The 21,337-nt window shown below is 47.3% G+C and overlaps 1 protein-coding gene across 2 annotated transcripts; it reads right to left on the bottom strand.

The window, feature by feature from the left end:
* Positions 1 to 858: 858 nt before the first annotated feature.
* On the bottom strand, positions 859 to 21,099 carry rdh5 (retinol dehydrogenase 5 (11-cis/9-cis)). Of its 2 annotated transcripts, XM_080217955.1 has the most exons (6): positions 20,942 to 21,099; positions 12,563 to 12,715; positions 9,601 to 9,931; positions 6,748 to 7,006; positions 5,818 to 5,981; positions 859 to 3,218 (listed from the first exon to the last, which is right to left on the bottom strand). In XM_080217955.1, the coding sequence occupies exons 3-6, from the start codon at positions 9,911 to 9,913 to the stop codon at positions 2,995 to 2,997; spliced, it is 960 nt and encodes a 319-aa protein (XP_080074081.1). In that variant the 5' UTR covers positions 9,914 to 9,931; positions 12,563 to 12,715; positions 20,942 to 21,099; the 3' UTR covers positions 859 to 2,994. The 2 variants fall into 2 exon arrangements, with proteins under 2 accessions (XP_080074081.1, XP_080074080.1); XM_080217954.1 differs by lacking the exon at positions 12,563 to 12,715 and having other exon boundaries at positions 20,942 to 21,098.
* Positions 21,100 to 21,337: the final 238 nt, after the last annotated feature.

The following is a 21,337-nucleotide window of genomic DNA, read 5'->3' as shown; positions in this document are numbered from 1 at the left end:
AGGGAGGGAGTTCCAGGATTGTTATTGGACATCAGTCAGTCCATGTGGTGTAGGTACACCCACAGTGCTGTTAGAGAGGGAATTCCAGGGTTTTGACCCAGTGACAGTGAAGGAACGGCCGATATATTTCCAAGTCAAGATGGTGAGTGACTCGGAGGGGAACTTGCAGGTGGGGGTGTTCCCAGGTATCTGCTGCCCTTGTCCTTCTAGATGGAAGTGGTGGTGGGTTTGGAAGGTGCTGTCTAAGGAGCCTTGGTGAGTTGCTGCAGTGTATCTTGTAGATGGTACACACGGCTGCTACTGAGCGTCGGTGGTGGAGGGAGTGAATGTTTGTGGATGGGGGGCCAATCAAGCGGGGCTGCTTTGTCCTGGATGGTGTTGAGCTTCTTGAGTGTTGTTGGAGCTGCACCCATCCAGGCAAGTGGGGAGTATTCCATCACACTCCTGACTTGTGCCTTGTAGATGGTGGACAGGAGTCAGGAGGTGAGTTACTCACTGCAGGATTCCCAGCCTCTGACCTGCTCTTGGAGCCACTGTGTTTATATGGCTGGGTCCAGTTGAGTTTCTTGTCAGTGGTAACCCCCAGGATGTTGAGAACGGGGGTTCAGCGATGGTAACACCATTGAATGTCCAGGGACAGTGGTTAGAGTGTCTCTTATTGGTGATGGTCATTGGCTGGCATTTGTGTGGCACGAATGTTACTTGTCACTTGTCAGCCCAAACCTGGATATTGTCCAGATCTTGAATATGGATTGCCTTTGGAGTATGGAGCATAAAAAAATCTACATTGACCAGTTTGGCCTGTATGAGTTCTATTTAATTCTCTTTTTTAAAAGGAATGAGATTGAAAAACCAAAGTCAGTGTTAGAAAATTTATTGCCTGATTTACAAACTTCCACCTCCATTACAAAACAGTTGGCAAACACAATTCATAATACTTCTCAGAGATATAACAGTGCCAGACTCATGGTGTGTTACAGTGATTTCCTTCCCCCCCATCTCTTCATTGGTTCCACCCTCTGCTGAAATTGGGTTCCTCATGCCCGGGACCTTCCAGCACTTCGCCAGTTTCTGCATTAGAATTTGCATCAGAGTCGTGAACGGGGGCGAGAGGGAATCACCTTAGTTGCTGTTCCTTGCTCAGCCTTCTCTCAGAGAAGCAAGGAACCTTTCACATATCTTCACTGCGCCGTTCTTCCTTTCTTGGACTCCTTGGCTGTGAATTCTGGGTTCCGGATAAGAGGAGGATAGATGGCCATTGGCGCCTTCTGACTTTTATCAATGTAACTTACAAATGCTTCCGGGAAACTCAGGCTCGAAACCCGGTCTAATTCTTCCCCATTCCAGCAAACTACTTTCCACCCAGTGACGGCGAAGAAGGTGCCCAAAATCTGCCATTTCAGGGGTGTTAGAGACAAGGGAGGGACCAAAACCAATCGGGCAACCTGTGGCGCAGTGCGCCAACTGCATACTTGCAGATAAATCTGTCGTTCTCCGAAGACAGTGTGAAATTGTTAACTATCGCAGAACAACAACTTACTTGTCTAAGGCCTGAGAAAACTATAATTCGTCTTTTATCGACTCAACATCTAGGGGGTGATTTTGCTTTGGGCTGATATCAGGCCCGAAATGAACAGTGCAACTTTCCTGCTCGCCCAGCATCCTCAGCATGAGGCCCCAGCTATGGCTCCAATGAGTAATTGAACACGTGTTCTTGGGTGGGTGGGTATGGGAGGGTGTGACCTGCAGAAATTCCGAAGATCCTCCATAGATCCAAGGCGGGAAGTCCCAGTTAAATTTGGAGGGAAGGGCGAGGGTAGGTCAGCGGCAAGCCAGAAGAGTTTTGTGGGGCCACGTAGAACATTTAGACCGTTATGCCGCCCAGTGCTTGGTAGAGTGGGCACAACGCAGGCCTGCCATCTGAAAATTACATCAGGCTTCTACAATCATGGCAAGACAGTGGCACGGTGATAAATGTCATTGGCCTAGTAATCCAGAAGCCCAAGATAATGTTCTCTGAAACAGGGATTCCAATCCCACCATATAGCTGGTGGAATTTAAATACAATTAGTAAATGAAATTTAAAGCTCGTCTCCCAACAGTCACCATGACAAAGATCAGCGATTGTCATTAAAAACCATTCTGGTTCATTAGTGTCCTTTAGGGAAGGAAATCTGCCGTCCTTACCTGGTCTGGCCTACATGTGACTCCAGTGCCACAGCAATGTGGTTAATTCTCAATTGCCCCTCTGAAATTGCTGAGCGAGACCCTCAGTTCAAGGGGAATTAGAATCATAGCGTCCCTACATTGCAGAAGGAGGCCATTCGGCCCATCGAGCCTGCACCAACCACAATCCCACCCAAGCCCTATCCTCGTAATCCCATGCATTTACCCTGCTAGTCTCCCTGACACAAAGGGGCAATTTAGCACCTAATCTGCACAGATTTGGACATTAATGGACAATTTAGCATGGCCAATCCACCTAACCTACACATCTTTGGACACTAAGGGGCAATTTGGCACGGCCAATCCACCTAATCTACACACCTCTGGACTGTGGGAAGGAACTGGAGCATCCTTAGGAAACCCACGCAGACACAGGGAGAACGTGCAAACTCCACGCAGACAGTGAACGGAGGCTGGAATTGAACCCGGGTCCCTGGTGCTGTGAGGCAGCAGTGCGAACCACTGTGCCACTGTGCCATGGTGGGTTGCGCAACAAATGCTGACCTTGCGGCATCCACATCTCATAAAAGGACATTTAAAAAAAATCAGAGTGGGAATTAGATCAGGCAGCTGAGGATGATCATTGTTACCATGGATTGGAAATAGTCACCATATTGGAAGTGAGGATTGGACACTGGGTGGGGACCTTCCATTTTAGGCCTTGTTGCCATGAGGTGGAAGCCCTGAAAATCAGCCCCTAGAGTTGTTGTGGACCGGCGTAGTCCCTTTGCCTTGTTCGGATCTGCTGACTTGAGCTCTAACCCCCATTTAGCAGACACTTTGGGAAGGTCTTGGCAAGAGGAGAGCTAGCATGAAATCGCTAAGAATCGTTGGCATGTAAGAGAGAGGAATCCAGAATAACTTGGCATCCCAACCGGCAGCGTATCGTGTGCGAGGGTGCCTGGCGGTTAGAGCATGCTCCATACAGTCTGTGACTTTGGACAGGTCCCCATCACAAATCGCATTCATGGAAAACCTCTGGACCTTAACATCTGGAAAGGAAAGAGAAACACCTTCAAATAGTCTGGACTGCTCTGTACCGAAGGTACTCAGTGTTCATAAATATACCATCTCTTCATTTCATTTTACCCCGGACCCCACTACATCAATTATATAAATTTGCTTAGTGATGCCAATGAGTTATCATGAGGCTGTTTCCCCTTTCCTGAATAGGCAAAGTCACTGGAAAACACACAGAAAAGGTTGTAGGGAATTGGGGTCTGTAACAAACCTTTTTTTCCTCCTACAAGAGCTGGGAATCCTGCAGTGAGTAACTCACCTCCTGACTCCTGCCCACAATCTACAAGGCACAAGTCAGGAGTGTGATGGAATACTCCCCACTTGCCTGGATGGGTGCAGCTCCAACAACACTCGAAACTTGACACCATCCAGGACAAAGCAGCCCCGCTTGATTGGCCCCCCCATCCACAAACATTCACTCCCTCCACCACCGACGCTCAGTAGCAGCCGTGTGTACCATCTACAAGATACACTGCAGCAACTCACCAAGGCTCCTTAGACAGCACATTCTAAACTGGCAACCAGTTCCATAGAGAAGGACAAGGGCAGCAGACACTCACCATCCTGACTTGGAAATATATCGGCCGTTCCTTCACTGTCACTGTGTCAAAATCCTGGAACTTCCTCCCTAACGGCACTGTGGGTGTACCTACACCCCATGGACTGACTGATGTCCAATAACAATCCTGGAACCCCCTCCCGAACAGCACTGTGGGTGTACCTACACCACAGGGATTGACTGATGTCCAATAACAATCCTGGAACCCCCTCCCGAACAGCACTGTGGGTGTACCTACACCACAGGGATTGACTGATGTCCAATAACAATCCTGGAACTCCCTCCCTAACAGCACTGTGGGTGTACCTACACCACATGAACTGACTGATATCCAAAAACAATCCTAAATTTATTCACTTAATATTGCATTTGCCTGATCATCAAATTCAATATCCTGATCCCCCCTCCCCCCTATATCCCTCGATCCCTTTAGCCCCAAGAGCGATATCTCATTTCTTCTTGAAATCACACAATGTTTTGGCCTCAACTACTTTCTGTGGGAGTGAATTCCACACATTCCCCACCCTCTGGGTGAAGAAATTTCTCCTCACCTCAGTCCTAAAAGGTTTACCCCTTATCCTCAAACTATGACCCCTAGTTCTGGACTCCCCCACCATCGGGAACATTCTTTCTGAATCTACCCTGTCTAACCCTGTTAGAATTTTATAAGTTTCTATGAGATCCCCTCTCACTCTTCTAAACTCCAGTGAATATAATCCTAACCGACTTAGTCTCTCCTCATATGACAGAGCTGCCATCCCAGGAATCAGCCTGGTAAACCTTCGCTGAGCTCCCTCTATAGCAAGGACATCCTTCCTCAGATAAGGAGACCAAAACTGCACACAATACTCCAGGTGTGGCCTCACCAACGCCCTGTACAATTGCAGTAAAACATCCCTATCCCGATACTCAAATCCTCTCGCTATAAAGGCCAACATACCATTTCCCTTCTTTATTGCCTGCTGTACCTGCGCGCTTACTCTCAGCGACTGATGCACAAGGACTCCGAGGTCTCACTGAGTATCCAACTCTCTCAATTTACACCCATTCCAGTAATAATGAGAGACTCTTCCTGCTCAAAAAAGACAGTAGGACTAGGGGGCACAGCCTCAAGATAAAGGGGAGGCGGTTTAGAACGGAGTTGAGGAGGAACTTCTTCACTCAAAGGGTGGTGAATCTCTGGAATTCTCTGCCCGTTGAAGTGGTGGAGGCTGCCTCGCTAAATATTTTTAAGAAGCGGGTTGATGGGTTCTTGATAAGAGAGGGGATTAAGGGTTATGGGGAGAGGGCGGGAAAGTGGAACTGAGCCACAACAGATCAGCCATGATCTTATTGAATGGCGGGGCAGGCTCGAAGGGCTAGATGGCCTATTCCTGCTCCTATTTCTTATGTTCTTATGTTCTTATGTTCCTATTATTGCTACCAAAGTGGATAACCTCACATTTATCCACATTATACTGTATCTGTTATGTAGATACCCTCACACTCAGTCTGTCCAAATCACACTGACGCATCTCTGCATCCTCCTCACAGCTCACCTTCCCACCCAACTTTGTATCATCTGCAAATTTGGAGATAATACATTCAGTTCCCTCTTCCAAATCATTAATATATAATGTCAACAGTTGGGGTCCCAGCACAGATCATCTCCTGAACAATCTATTCTGCAACTGACTGATGTAACTATCTCCCTGAACAAAGATGTGCAGGTTAGGTGGATTGACCATGCTAAATTGCCCCTTAGTGTCCAAAGATGTGTAGGTTAGGTGGATTGGCCATGCTAAATTGCCCCTTAGTGTCAGGCAGACTAGCTGGGATATATGCATGTGGTTATGGGAATAGGGCCTGGGTGGGATTGTTGTCAGAGCAGACACGATGGGCCGAATGGCCTCCTTCTGCACTGTAGAGATTCCATGACTCTAACATCATCCAGCTTCCTAACAGGGGTTCCCGGTGGTCAGAGCCATCGCTGTATGATTCAGTCCAGTCAGACTGAAGTGAGTGCCACTTACACTTCTCAAAGTATTTCTGTCCATAACTCTGGCGGACCTCTGGAGATAGTCTGTCCCACAGACGCTGCAGGTCATTTTCAATGCCTTCCAGGTTTGTCACAGCTGTTTTGAAGAAGCCAGGCTCAATGATGCAAACCCGAACACCAAAATAGTGCATGTCCCGCCTAAAAAGGAAAATGGAACAAGTCCAGAAATGTGCAGGTTAGGTGGATTGGCCATGCTAAATTGCTCCTTAGTGTCCAAAGATGTGTAGGTTAGGGTGGATTGACCATGCTAAATTGTCCATTAGTGTCCAAAGATGTGTAGGTTAGGGTGGATTGGCCATGCTAAATTGTCCATTTGTGTCCAAAGATGTGCAGGTTAGGGTGGATTGGCCATGCTAAATTGCCCCTTGGTGTCCAAAGATGTGCAGGTTAGGGTGGATTGGCCATGCTAAATTGCCCCTTGGTGTCCAAAGATGTGCAGGTTAGGGTGGATTGGCCATGCTAAGTTGCCCCTTAGTATCCAAAGATGTGTAGGTTAGGGTAGATTGGCCATGCTAAATTGTCCCTTAGTGTCCAAAGCTGTGTAGGTTAGGTGGATTGGCCATGCTAAGTTGCCCCTTAGTGTTGGGGGATTAGCTGGGGTAAATACATGGGGTAAGAGAGATAGGGCCTGGGTTGGATTGTTGTTGGTGCAGACTTGATGGGCTGAATGGCCTCTTTCTGCACTGTAGATATTCTATGATTCGAATGGCACCCCTTTGGAACTTTTTTAAAGAGAAGAAAGACTCCATGCAGTGAGGCAAGAGAGATTATTGTTGCTTAAACAACTGCTGATATTTAAGAATACTTTAGCTCCTTGGGGAGAGTTCAGACTGACCGGTACACACATATATTGCATGATGCCTTTGTTAGTCCAATACCAGTGGGTGCAAGTACCAACGCTAACCTCAGGCTGTCGGAGAAAGACTCCACTCCACACTTTGAGAGACAGTATCCACCGCCTGCGAACGACATCCTCCCCATAACGCTGGCCACATTCACCACCCGACCCCTGGCCTTCTTGACCAGTGGGAGAAAGGTCAGCGTGACCTCCATCAATCCGATCAAATTTACATTCAGTACTTTGAAATAATCCTCCATTGTCATCCATTCCGTTGGGCCAATGGGAATAGCCCTGCCCGCGTTATTCACTAACCCCCAGAGGCCTGTCAAGAAACACACACACACAAAAGACAACTTGAGACATTCAAGAATTGTGACTGAAATCAGGGGATATTTTGCGACATTTTTTTCACCCTTTCTTCACACGGACCAGAAAGTGACTCACTGCTGCTTCCAAGTGTACCTTTGATATCATAGCTAATCATAGAATCCCTACCACACAGAAGGAGGCCATTTGGTCCATTGAGTCTGCACTGACTCTCTGACAGAGCACCTTACACAAGCCCTCAGTCCAAACCTATCCCCATAACCCCACACATTTCCCCTGGCTAACCCATCTAATCTACACATTTTTGGACACGAAGGGGCAATTTAGCATGGCCAATCCACCTAACCTGCACATCTTTGGACTGTGGGAAGAAACTGGAGCACCCGGAGGAAACCCATGCAATCACAGGGAGAACGTGCAAACTCCACACAGACAGTGGCCCAAGCCGGGAATCGAACCTGGGTCCCTGGCGCTGTGAGGCACCACTGTGCCCACCCCAAATCTTCTATGTAGGGTTACATTTCTTGATCAAATAGAAATCATAGGAATCCAACAGTACAGAAAGAGGCCATTCGGCCCAATGAGCCTGCACCGACCACAATCCCACCCAGGCCCTACCCCCATATCCCTACATATTTTACCCATTAATCCTCTAACCTACACATCTACAGTCAATTCAGCATGGCCAATCAACCTAACCTAACCTAGAATTATAACTTCTGCTTTGGAAAATGCAAAGGATACATGGTACAGACTCTCTTCAGCAGATAACAATCATTTGTGTGGAGCGTTCTTTGCACAAAGCTTTCGGGATATTATGAGGAGCAGATCTTTCTTTGGAACTGAGATCTGTAGAAGGCTCACAGGGACTTAAAACATTAGCTCTGTGTTCCTCTCTCCAGAGATGCTGCTGGCCTGCAGAGTTTTCCCAGCATTTGCTATTTCTGTGCTGAATTGGCTTTTTTGCGCTGCGACGTTGCCCTCACTGCTCTGAAGTTGCGTCCGATATAAATGCGAGGATGTGAGTCAGCCATTTTTGTTTTTTTGTTGCCATCTTGCCAGCCTGATCATCTCCAAACAAGGAGCTGAAAAAAAGCTCCTCCCATCTTATCTGATGGTCATTTGGCCACGTCACAAATCTAGAGGTAAACTGGCCGTGTAACAACTCAGCTAGTGAGACCACAAACCAAGCGTCATGGAGACCAGGGAGTCACAAGTTTGACTCCAGGTCTGTGTTGACTGAGGTCAAGTCAGGTACCTTTAGTAACAGTGCTACATTTTCTTGGCTCTGTTGGTGTCTGGGTGAGGAACGATGTTCCTACACTTGGGAAAGTGTAGCTGGAAGGCGAGATTGTAAATTGGTCAGTGTCACATTATCATGCCCCTGTCTACCTCAAAGATAACGGAGTGGAGATGATCGAGAGAGCTTCAAGTTTTTAGGTATCCAGATCACCAACAACCTGTCCTGGTCCCCCCACACCGACACTATAGTTAAGAAAGCCCACTAACGCCTCTACTTTCTCAGAAGACTAAGGAAATTTGGCATGTCAGCTACGACTCTCACCAACTTTAAGGTACACCATAGAAAGCATTCTTTCTGGTTGCATCACAGCTTGGTATGGGCTCCTGCTCTGCCCAAGACCACAAGAAACTACAAAGGGTTGTGAATGTAGCCCAATCCATCACACAAACCAGCCTCCCACCCATTGACTCTGTCTACACTTTCCACTGCCTTGGAAAAGCAGCCAGCATAATCAAGGACCCCACACACCCCGGACATTCTCTCTTCCACCTTCTTCCATCAGGAAAAAGATACAAAAGTCTGAGGTCACGTACCAACCGACTCAAGAACAGCTTCTTCCCTGCTGCCATCAGACTTTTGAATGGTTCTATCGTATATTAAGTTGGTCTTTCTCTACATCCTATCTGTAACTGTAACACCACATTCTGCACCCTCTCCTTTTCTTCTCCCCTATGTACTCTATGAACGGTATGCTTTGTCTGTATAGCGCATAACAAACAATACTTTTGACTGTATCGCAACACATGTGACAATAATAAATCAAATCAAATATTACGCTGATCTTTCTCTACACCCTAGCTATGACTGTAACACGACATTCTGCACCCTCTCCTTTCCTTCTCCCCATGTACTCTATGAATGGTATGCTTTGTCTGCATAGCACACAAGAAACAATACTTTTCACAGCATCCCGATACACGTGACAATAATAAATCAAATCAAATATTAAGCTGATCTTTCTCTACACCCTAGCTATGACTGTAACACTATATTCTGCACCCTCTCCTTTCCTTCTCCTCTATGTACTCTATGAATGGTACGCTTTGTCTGTATAGTGCACAACAAACAATACTTTGCACTGTATCCCAATACATGTGACAGTAATAGAGCCAATCTAATCTGGTCTCAACCCAGATCGGTTATAGAGGGGGCTGTGATTGGTTACGGCATTGTGGGGTGTTGGTGGTAACGCCAAGAATGGAAATGTGTTTGTCTGCAATAGTTCACCACAGTGCGACAGGAGGAAGGGAAGGCCTTTCCTTCCGTCCTGATCGGCCGATAGGTACCTTTCTCTCCCACCTCTGCCCGGACCCAATCTGCGGTCTTCTTAATGCTGCTGGAATCGGTCACGTCAAGCAAGACAGCTTTGAGTTTGGTTGAGTCAGCCCTCTGCAGAGTGTTTGCTCCTTGTTGCGTCAGGCAGCCGGCGAGGACTCGGAATCCTTGCCGGTCCAGCCGTTTGGCCAAGAGGTTGCCAAAGCCTGTGTCGCACCCAGTGATGAAGACGTACTTGTCTCTGACATCTCTGATCTTCTGTCGGTCCCTGAGCAGCCAGCCAACAGCAAGCAGAAAAGCAGCAAAGAGGAGATACCCCCACATGGAGTCTGTTTGCAGAACCTGAGGGGCAATGAGTTGTAAAAGAGAAAGTCATCATCACTGGCTCAACACCACGCACAAGTTACCCTTTGGCCTACAGATAGTGTGGTTGTCTTAAATTGGCCAATACAGTTCTCAGGGCACAATTGCTTCAAACAGGGTTACCAAGACCCAGGGTTCCAAGGTAGATACAAGAGGTTGAATTTTCTTTCAATTCCTTCAGGGGAAGTGGTTGTCGCTGGCTGGGCCATTTCATAGGCCATTCGGCCCATCGAGCCTACACCGTCATCAATCCCATCCAGGCCCCATCCCCCCTAACTCCACATATTAACCGTGCAAATCTCCCTGACACTAAGGGGGCAATTTAGCATGGTCAATTCACCAAACCTATGCATCTTTGGACACAAAGGGGCAATTTAGCATAGCCAATCCACCTAATCTACACATCTTTGGACTGTGGGAGGAAACCAGAGCACTCGGAGGAAACCCACGCAGACACAGGGAGAACGTGCAGACTCCCTACAGACAGTGACCCAAGGCCGGAATCAAACCCAAGTCTGAAACACTGTGCCACTGTGCCACCCGTATTAACCATCCCTCAGTGTCCTTCAATTGAATGGCTTGCTTGGCCCTTTCACAGGGGCATTGCTGTGGCTCTGGAGTCACATGTAGGCCAGACCAGGTAAGGACGGCAGATTTCCTTCCCTAAAGGACATTAGTGAACCAGATGGGTTTTTCCGATAATGGTTTCATGGTCATCAGTAGATTCCAATTAATGATTAATTAAAAACTTTTAGTGAATTCAAATTTCACCATCTGCCAGGTGGGATTCGAACCCTGATCCTCTGGATTACTGGTCCAGCAACAATACAACTGCCTTCCCATGGAGTGTACAAATGTACACCGACTGGAGAAGCCAGTTCCAAAGATCAGTGAGTGTGTTGGAAAGGAAAACCTTCCCAACAGTGAACTTTGTCCTGTGCTTACACAGCTTCGATGTCTGACCCCTCATTCTCTTTACCTTATCTAATTCAAATAAAAGCACCTGTCCAATTTAAATCATTTGCACTAAAAAAGCAGCAAAGGGCTGCCGACTCTGAAGGCCTGGAATAAAGGCAGGAAGCGCTGGCGAAATGCACAGGGCTCACGAGCAGGATTTTCCAGACCCGCCCCTATGCATTAGGAGGTGGACGGTGCTCGCCATTGGCCGCCAGCATGATCTTCCAGTGCCGTCGATGTCTGCTGCTTTTAGTGTGGCTCGCCTGTATGGCTACCAGCGTGGCACGGTGGCACAGTGGTTAGCACTGCTGCCTCACAGCGCCAGGGACCCGGGTTCAATTCCGGCCTTGGGTCACTGTCTGTGTGAAGTTTGCATGTTTTCCCCGTGTCTGCATGGGTTTCCCCCAGGGGCTCCAGTTTCCTCCCACAGTCCAAAGATGTGCGGGTTAGGAGGATTTGTCATGCTAAATTGCTCTTAGTATCAGGGGATTAGCATGGTAAATATGTGGGGTTGTGGGAATAGGACCTGAGTGGGATTGTTGATGGTGCAGACTCAACGGGCCGAATGGGCTCCTTTTGCGCTGGAGGGATTCAATAATTCTATGAATCTAACCCGAGGGGAGGGGAAGGGAGAGGTCGGGGGAGGGGAGGAGTTGGGTGGGGGGGGAGGATGGGGTTGGCAGGGCTGCCTTCTGCAGGATTGGAAATTCCCACTGACTGAAGAGGCTGGATGGCCTTAAGTTTTGATATGAGTCTGTTCACACATTGCCTCATCATTGAAGTACTATTTTTCAGCCAAAGTCTTTCCGTCAGACTAGCAGAGTGTTCCTCGACTAATCTGGTACAATCATCCTCCTCTGAAGCTTTACTGGGGTCTCCATAACTCCCACTGTGTGAGGGGCCAGAAATGGACCCAGCATTCTGAGGCTCATTTCGATCCGGAAAGTTAACTCCGGCCATTCACACCCCGTTGCCAGCGAGGGCGGAGAATTTGGCACTCAGCTGAATCTTCATTAACTGCAGTGGGACTGGAGAATCCCAGCTGCAGGCGAGGTTGGAGAATCTGGCCCCGTCTCTCGCCACAGATGCTGCCAGACCCGCTGAGTTCATCTGCATATGTTGTATAAGGTATTGTACAGTGTCACTAAGATAAAGGCCAAATACAGCGGATGCTGGAATCTGAAACAAAAACAAAACATGCTGGAAAATCTCAGCAGGTCTGACAGCATCTGTGCAGAGAGAATAGAGCCAACATTTCAAGTCTAGATGACCTTCATCAGAACAGAATCAAGAGCAGACCCTCTGACGAAGGGTCATCCAGACTGGAAACGTTGGCTCTATTCTCTCTCCAAAGATGCTGTCAGACCTGCTGAGATTTTCCAGCATTTTCTGTTTTGGTACAGGGTCACTAATTCGCTTCACACAAAAACAGAAAATGCTGGAAAATCTCAGCAGGTCTGATAGCATCTGTGGAGAGAGAATAGAGCCAACGTTTCTAGTCTGGATGACCCTTCGTCAGAGCTTGAACAGAAAACGCTGGAAAATCTCAGCAGATCTGACAGCATCTATGGAGAAAGAATAGATCCAACATTTTCAAGTCCGGACGACCGTTCGTCAGAGCTGAAGACAAAGAAAATAGGATAAGATTTATACTGTGAGGATGTCGATGATGAAGGGGCAGTGCTCTGAAAGCTCGTGATTCCAGATAAAGCTGTTGGATTGGAACCCAGTGTTGTGAGACTTCTTACTGGAAGAGAAGAGGCAGTGAGTTGAACGCTGAGATAAAGGTACTGTGGATGCTGGAATCTGAAACAAAAACAGAAAATTGCTGGAAAATCTCAGCAGGTCCACTAATTCTTTCAAGTTTATTTATTTGTCACAAGTAAGGTTTACATTAACACTGCAATAAAGTTACTGTGAAATTCCCCTAGTTGCCACACTCCAGCGTCTGTTCAGGTCAATGCACCCTAACCAGTACGTCTTTGGAGCGTGGGAGGAAACCGGAGCACCCGGAGGAAACCCACGCAGACACGGAGAGAACACGCAGACTCCACACAGACAGTGACCCAAGCTGGGAATCAAACCTAGGTCTCTGGCGCCGTGAAGCAGCAGTGTCTGGAACACTTTCCTCTCAGTCACTGATATAAACCCTGAACTCAGTGGTTAGCACTGCTGCCTCACTGGGTTCAATTCCAGCCTTGGGTTACTGCCTGTGTGGAGTTAATGAGTTGGTTAGGATTAGGCGAGAGACGAAGTCAGTTAGGATTATACTCACGGGAGTTTAGAAGAGTGAGAGGGGATCTCAGAGAAACTTATAAAATTCTAACAGGATTAGACAGGGTAGATTCAGAAAGAATGTTCCCGATGGTGGGGGAGTCCAGAACTAGGGGTCATAGTTTGAGGATAAGGGGTAAACCTTTTAGGACTGAGGTGAGGAGAAATTTCTTCACCCAGAGGGTGGTGAATGTGTGGAATTCACTCCCACAGAAAGTAGTTGAGGCCCAAACGTTGTGTGATTTCAAAAAGAAATTAGATATTGCTAAAGTTTTAAAGTTTATTTATTAATGTCACAAGCAGGCTCACATTAACACTGCAATGAAGTTACTGTGAAATTCTCCTGTTTGGGTACACTGAGGGAGAATTTAGTACAGCCAATGCAACTAACCAGCAGGTCTTTCAGAGGAAACTGGAGCACCTGGAGGAAACCCATGCAGACAACGTGCAGACTCTGCACAGACAGTGACCCAAGCTAGGAATCGAACCCAGATCCTTGGCGCTGTGAGGCAGCAGTGCCAACCACTGTGCCACAGTGGCGCCCTCTTGGGGCTACAGCGATCAAGGGATATGGGGGGAAGGAGGGGATGAATTCAATGAGCAGACTCGAAGGGCCGAATAGTCTCCTCTTGCTTCGCGTTTCTATGTTTCTATGTAATGTTGGATGCCGTTAATTTCCTGCCCGTCTCCAGTAATGGGCAGCAAACTGTTGATTCTATGAGCACGGGGTTCATTTGGCACAGTTGGCATCCCTTTAAGCTGGGACGTTGCTGTCTCAGCCAGCTGCATAAACACCTCTCATTCTCTTCAAGATCAGAGAAGCCTCCAGTACAAAAACTGTCGGGTCAACGCTGGACTGCAACCATGGCAACCGAGAACTGTCTACTGCAGTAAAGACTGCTCCAAACCTCCACCAGGTCCTGACACTGCCTGAGGAATGCTTTCTCTGGTGAGTGGGCAGCGTGAGTGGCCCCCCCTTCATCGCAATGGGCCATGAGATTGAAATGCAGCTTGTTCACTAACCGTGTCCCCATGAACATGTCTAAACAGGTGGGATTTTCCAGCCGCGCTGGCCCCAAGATGGAAAATCCCGCCCAAGGTCAATGGAACTTTGCATGGTGCCTGTCCTGCCCCACTGCGATTCCACTGGTGAGTGGGACGGGAACATTCCACCCAATACATTTAACACACGCTTAATATTTCATAACGATTTATTAAAAATAACCGTAACACTACATTCTGCACCCTCTCCTTTCCTTCTCCCCTATGTACTCAATGAACGGTATGTTTTCTCTGTATAGCGCGCAAGAAACAATACTTTTCACTGTATCCCAATACATGTGACAATAATAAATCAAATCAAATCAAAATGCTTCATCATTTATATATTAGTGGAACTCCCAATGGTAAAAACAGAAGAATTATTGACACTTTGGACACAGAGGGAGCGCACGGCTCTCACACTCAATGTTGTGTGGAATCAGCACACACCTCACTTCACTCACCCTTGCTTTACGTACAAATCACTTCAGTCACACCAGCAGGAAAAAAACTACACAGACGGGAATCAGCGGAACGGGGCAACCCGGGGCAACACAGTGTCTGGGGGGGGCCACACTCAGATGGGCCGCATGTGGCCTCTGCCAGGCCGCAGGCTTCCAACTGCTGTTCCTTTCTCACCCACTGACCCCAAACGTAACTAAACTGGATTTTGCCATTTCTCCTGTTGTTGCTTCTTCGCAACGACATGAGTGCCATTCCTCTTCCTATCCACAAGGGGCACTGTTGTTTAATCTGTAGAAGTATTTCCCCTGGGGTCTGAATAAGTCTTTGTTCTGTGACCAGTTAGTCACCTTGGTTGGCCATGTATCCTGCCACTGACTTCACAGACATACATGATTGGCCTAACTGAACTGGAACAAAAACACAGCCTGAAGAGGCACACACAGCTTCGAGGGAAGACTCAAACTCACTGAACTGCTCTGTAGGCAGTGGCAAGCATGAGAAGATACACACACAGCAGTTCCTTCCTGAGTTTGCTTCCGAGAGCTGCCTCGAAGGAATTCCTTTGTAAAAAAATCAATGTGTCACTTTAAAGGGATTTTAGGGGCTTAAATTTAAGCCGCAGTTCTGGAGGTTGCAATACGATTTATTTACCATGGGCTCCCAAACAAATCTTGTGCTTGGAAGGAGAAATCACAAGGATCTACTGGGATCATATAAACATTGAGTGCCTACAGTGCAGAAGGAGGCCATTCAGCCCATCGAGCCTGCACCGATGACCCAGGCCCTATCGCTGTTACCCCATGTATTTATCCTGCTAATTCACTCTGTCACTTGATTTTAATGGAATTAAGGGGAATGGGGAGAAAACGGGAATATGGCATTGTTATGGAGGATCAGCCATGATCATAATGAACAATGAAGCAGGCTTGAATGGCCTACTCCTGCTCCTAGTTTCTATGTTAATACTTGTCATCATTTTTCTTGACAAAAGGCGGCATCAGTTGGGGAAAAAAAAGGCTCACTGGGTGGCAAAATGACCTTGGATAGTGCAGATCCCTCAAGATGAATGCGTGTGGAATTGCCAATATACAGGGAGACTGTAACTCCTGCCATACAATCAAATGTATGCTTTGCGAAAGGTGGCAGCCCTGCGAAAGGTGGCAGGCAGCCTCGCTTGACAGTGAGTGCCCTGTCTGGTCACTCTTCTTTCCAAATTTCAGGTTCTGATCCAGAGAGACCTGCAACCTTCCAACTCCAAAGCTCTGAATACTGACCCCTGCATCCATAGCTTGGGTTTTCGGCATTACTCTGGGCTAGCTTCCAAGATGTAATCTCCGATCAATGCCAGGGGTTGTGGGGTTTAAACAGAAAGAAAAAGATGTGGTTTGCACGTGTAGATTCAAGCTAACAACAACACATTTTTTCTTGCCTGTACAGAGGTCAAATTGAAAATAAAGCCTGTGCAACACCCCAATGACATCACCATCAAATCATGTGATCTGCTCTTAAAGCTATTTGCAACCACTTTATATAACACCAAACTACTCCTGCATTTTAATAAATCTTATTACACAAGCCCTCGCTCAATGAAAATGGCATGCTTCATGGAGGATTAGTACTGTTCTGTTAATCTGGTTAAATCCCAACACATGCAATGATCTACAAAGTGCCTGTAAGCCAGAGGCCCAATTAGTGCAGGCAATGAGAAAGCAGGCATAAGTAGCACTATTGTCCATTAATAAGACAATAAGCAAAATGGATCAATGGATTACAACCTGAATCTGTAATCCCTAATGCACAGAGTTGTTCTCGTTCCAGATATCGCGCTGATCCTTTCATATCAGAGTTACCCAGTCTCGGTCGTTTTAAACCTTTGACCATTGCCTCTTATTATTTCACACTGAGGCAACAGTGGGAATCGGAAGAAAAAAATATAAGCCTGAAATTGTGAGTGTCACCAGTGATTACAGGACTCCAGTCCTCGATAATCAAGTCCAGTTGCTGGTGATTGATATTGGTGGAGAATTACAGAATCCCAATAGTGCAGAAGGTGGCCATTCGGCCCTTTGGGTCTGCACCAGCTGTCTGACAGAGCATCTTAGCTAGGCTTACCCCCAACCCTATCCCCATAACCCCAACCTTTGGACATTAAGGGGCAATTTAGCATGGCCAATCCATCTAATCTGCACATCTTTGGACACCAAGGGGCAATTTAGCATGGCCAATCCACCTAACCTGCACATCTTTGGATACTAAGGGTCAATTTAGTATGGCCAATCCACCTAACCTGCACATCTTTGGACACTAAGGGACAATTTAGCATGGCCAATCCACCCTAACCTGCACATCTTTGGACACTAAGGGTCAATTTAGTATGGCCATTCTACCTAACCTACACATCTTTGGATACTATGGGGCAATTTAGCATGGCCAATCCACCTAATCTACACATCTTGGAACACTAAAGGGCAATTTAGCATGGCCAATGCCCCTAACCTGCTCATCTATGGACTGTGGGAGGAAATCGGAGCACCCGGAGGAAACCCACACAGACACGGGGAGAACCTGCAAACTCCACACAGGCCATTACCCGAGGCCGGCATTGAACTCGGGTTCCTGGCGCTGTGAGGGAGCAGTGCTAACCACTGTGCAGCCAGCCACCCCCTTCAGGATTCAGAGTTTGTTTGCGAGTATCTACTCGGCAAGCCAGCCAAAGGGAAGCTGTTCAAAGTGAGTGGAATCTGCTAAAGTTGGAGAATAAATGCCTTCATTTCCAAGGGCCTACGATATAGGGACAGATGTAAACAACACACCATGGGGGTAGGTGGAACTGTGGCCTTGGCCTCTACCTTACATCACTGCATCACCAAAGTGTACATGTTATCAAGTTTTGAGGGCACTCTGTACTAATTAATGTTTAAACCAGGGATTGTAAAGCATCTGAATGTAAGAGGGCAGGCCATCGGTAATGCACCAAATTAAGCAAATATTAACCTCCAGCAAGGTTTGAATGACCACATTGTCTCGACAAGCAGGGCACTATTACTTCCATAGAGTCCACAGAATCCCCCCAGTGCGGGAGGAGGCCATTTGGCCTGTCGAGACGGCACCGACTCTCCAGCAGAGTACTCCAGGACCTCCTCTCCAATACTATCCCCGTAACTCCACACATTAACCATGGCCAATCCACCTAACCTACACATCTTTGGACACTAAGGGACAATTTAGCATGGCCAATCCACCTAACCTGCACATCTTTGGACACTAAGGGACAATTTAGCATGGCCAATCCACCTAACCTGCACATCTTTGGATACTAAGGGACAATTTAGCATGGCCAATCCACCTGACCTGCACATTTTTGGACATTAAGGGGCAATTTAGCATGGCCAATCCACCTAACCTACACATCTTTGGACACTAAGGGGCAATTTAGCATGGCCAATCTGCCTAACCTACATATCTTTGAACACTAGGGTTAATTTAGCATGGCCATTCCATCTAACCAGCACATCTTTGGACACTAAGGTACAAAGAACTATGGCCAATCTAACTAACCTACAGATCTTTGGACACTACGGAGTATGGCCAATCCACCTAACCTGCACATGTCTGGACTGTGGGAGGGAACCGAGGCACCCGGAGGAAACCCACGCAGACACGGGGAGAACATGCAAACTCCACACAGACAGTGACCCAAGGTCAGAATTGAACCCGGGTACCTGGCACTGTGAAGGATCAGTGCTAGTTACATTAGACAATAGCTTTGTCATCAGCATTGGACTTTTCATTTCCAGAGCATCAAATTCTGGGCTGGGGTGGAAAAGAATTATTCCTCAATGTTCCCGCTAAGAGGCACTCAGGTAGGAAGCTAATTCCAGACAAGCTCCGTAAATTGCTGCGCAAATGAAGGAGGTTTGCTTTAAATTGGAAAAGTGAATCTAACATGCGGCCAAGTCTTCCACCAACCCTGTTGAGCTGGCTCCCTGGGGGGATTATCAATCCAAACAGCAGCAAGAGCTCTGATCCTCCAGCCTCAAACAAGAGGAACACGTTGCACTGTTGGTCTTAACGTGAACGCAGAAGTTGCGTGCATTTCCAATACATAATTTCATCCTTATCTGATAAGGTTCTCTAACTAGGAACCCCCAGGTCCTGATCAATCCCATCGGTTTTTGCATTGTGCTGGCATATATGACACAGGAGACAGATCGGCACAGTGGTTAGCACTGCTGCCTCACAGCGCCAGGAACCCGGGTTCAATTCTGGCCTCGGGTCACTGTCTGTGTGGAGTTTGCACATTCTCCTGGTGTCTGTGTGGGTTTCCTGTGGGTGCTCAGGTTTCCTCCCACAGTCCAAAGACGGTCCAAATTTGTCTTTTAAAAAAATATTTAAACGCTTACACGGGTATGATTGGCATCGAGGGATATGGGAAAAATGCGGGCAGTTGGGACTAGCTGAGTGGTTAAAAACTGGGCAGCATGAACAAGTTGGGCCAAAGGGCCTTGCTTCCATGCTGTAAACTTCTATGGCTCTCTGTGCAGGTTAGGTGGATTGGCCATGCTAAATTGATCCTAGTGTCAGGGGGATTAGCAGGGTAAATATGTGGGCTACAGGAATTGGGCTGGGTGGGGATTGTGGTCAGTGCAGACTCAATGGGCTGAATGGCCTCCTTCCGCTCTGTAAGGATTCTATGATTCTATGAAATATGTGGGGTCACAGGAATAGGGCCTGGGTGGGCTTGTGGATGGTACAGACTCGATGGGCTGAATGGTCTCCTCTGTACATTAGGGATTCTATGATCTCAGGTGGAAAGCAGGTGGGGGGCGGGGGTAAGAAGACTCCATTGCAATGTGTCACTGCGATCTGGGATGCGCTGGCTGAGAGGCTGATTCAATCTAAACTTTCCTGAGAGAATTCGAGATAGACTCGGGTAATGGAAAACTTCTGCAGGGGATGGGGGAAAAGGCAGGGTGGTGATCTGGAGAGCTCTTGCAAGGAGACTGGACTCAAATTGGGAATCTCTGCTAAACTATTGAGATTCTTAGCCCAGGGATCAGTGAGGGTGTTCCGAGCAACCTCAGGTTTGAGGGAAACTCACATAGACACGGGAGAGAACGTGCAAACTCCACACAGACAGTACCCAAGGCCGGATTCAAACCCAGGTCCCTGGCGCTGTGAGGCAGCAGTGCTGACCACTTTATTCTTTATTAGTGCCACAAGTAGGTTTACATTAACACTGCAATGAAGTTACTGTGAAAAGCCCCCTAGTCTCCGCATCTGTTCGGGTACACTGAAGGAGAATAAGCACAGCCAATCCACATAGGGCAGCACGATGACACAGTGGTTAGCACTGCTACCTCACAGCACCAGGGACCCGGGTTCAATTCTGACCTTGGATCACTGGCTGTGTGGAGTCTGCACATTCTCCCCATGTCTGTGTGGGTTTGCTCCGGTTTTGTCCCACATTCCAAAAGATGTGCAGGTTAGGTGAATTGGCTGTGCTAAATTCTCCCTCTGTGTACCTGAACAGGCATTGGAGGGGAATTTCACAGTAACTTCATTGCAGTGTTAACGTAAGCCTTACTTGTAACTAATAAATAAACTTTAAACAGGCGTCGGAGTGTGGCGACGAGGGGAATTTCACAGTAACTTCATTGCAGTGTTAACATAAGCCTACTTGTGACTAATAAATAAGCTTTACTTTATTAACCAGCGCCTCTTTTGGACTGTGGGAGGAAACTGGAGCACACAGAGGAAACCCACGCAGACATGGGGAGAACATGCAAACTCCACACAGACAGTGACCCAAGCCGGGAATCAAACCCAGATCCTTGGCGCTGTGAGGCTGTATCCACTGTACCGCCGTGCCTCATGGAGGTACCCCCAGCTGAGAAGACATATGTGAAAAGGATGTCACATGGATTGATGCTGGGCTGTGAAAGTGTTTCTTGTCTATGCGCGTGTGTGAAAACCGACTGTTGTCTTGGTTACTCTGGCGTGAATCTTTACAGTGAACAAAACCAAACAAAAACCTCCCTGAAATAAACTGGAGGAAAAAAATAGCCCTCCCCGCCCAAAAATGTTGTGGTTAGAACAATTTGATGAACAGGTTACATAGGCTGCATTGCAAAAGCTTTCTCTAGTTATCCGTGCAGCACTCAGGACTCTCAGCACGTTGATTCGTAACAGAGACTCTTATACATTCACTGTAACTCACAACTGGCCTTAATGGTCCTAAATCAGACTTACCCAGACGATAAGAAATTGAACAGATCTCTTTGCCCAGTCTTGTTTGCCAGTAGATTAGAGGAATGCCAGGCTCCAAGCAGCCTCTCTCTCTCTCTACTTTCGATACCTAAAAATAAAGAGGGTGAGAAAGCACTTTGTGCTTAAGTAAAGCTTCTGCAACAGGCTAAGACTTCTGAGCACTCCCCAGAGGGTGGAGTCTGAGTATTTAAAGTGACAAAGGACTTTAGCACAGAAAATCATTAGACATCCAAATCCATTTCGCAGCCTCAACTCGAGCAGATTACAAGAGAATTGCATTGATTTAAGAATGACTGAGATATCGCAACTTGAGCTAGATAGAGTTGATGCAAATTACCGTACATACTGGATTACAAGTTCACCGTAGGTTACAAGCCA

The sequence above is a fragment of the Carcharhinus amblyrhynchos genome, chromosome X (assembly GCF_965287045.1).
Source record: "Carcharhinus amblyrhynchos chromosome X, sCarAmb.v2.hapA, whole genome shotgun sequence".
Classification (NCBI taxonomy): domain Eukaryota; kingdom Metazoa; phylum Chordata; class Chondrichthyes; order Carcharhiniformes; family Carcharhinidae; genus Carcharhinus; species Carcharhinus amblyrhynchos.
The sequence above is the reverse complement of the archived record's forward strand: the minus strand, read 5'-3'. Positions and strand labels throughout refer to the sequence as shown.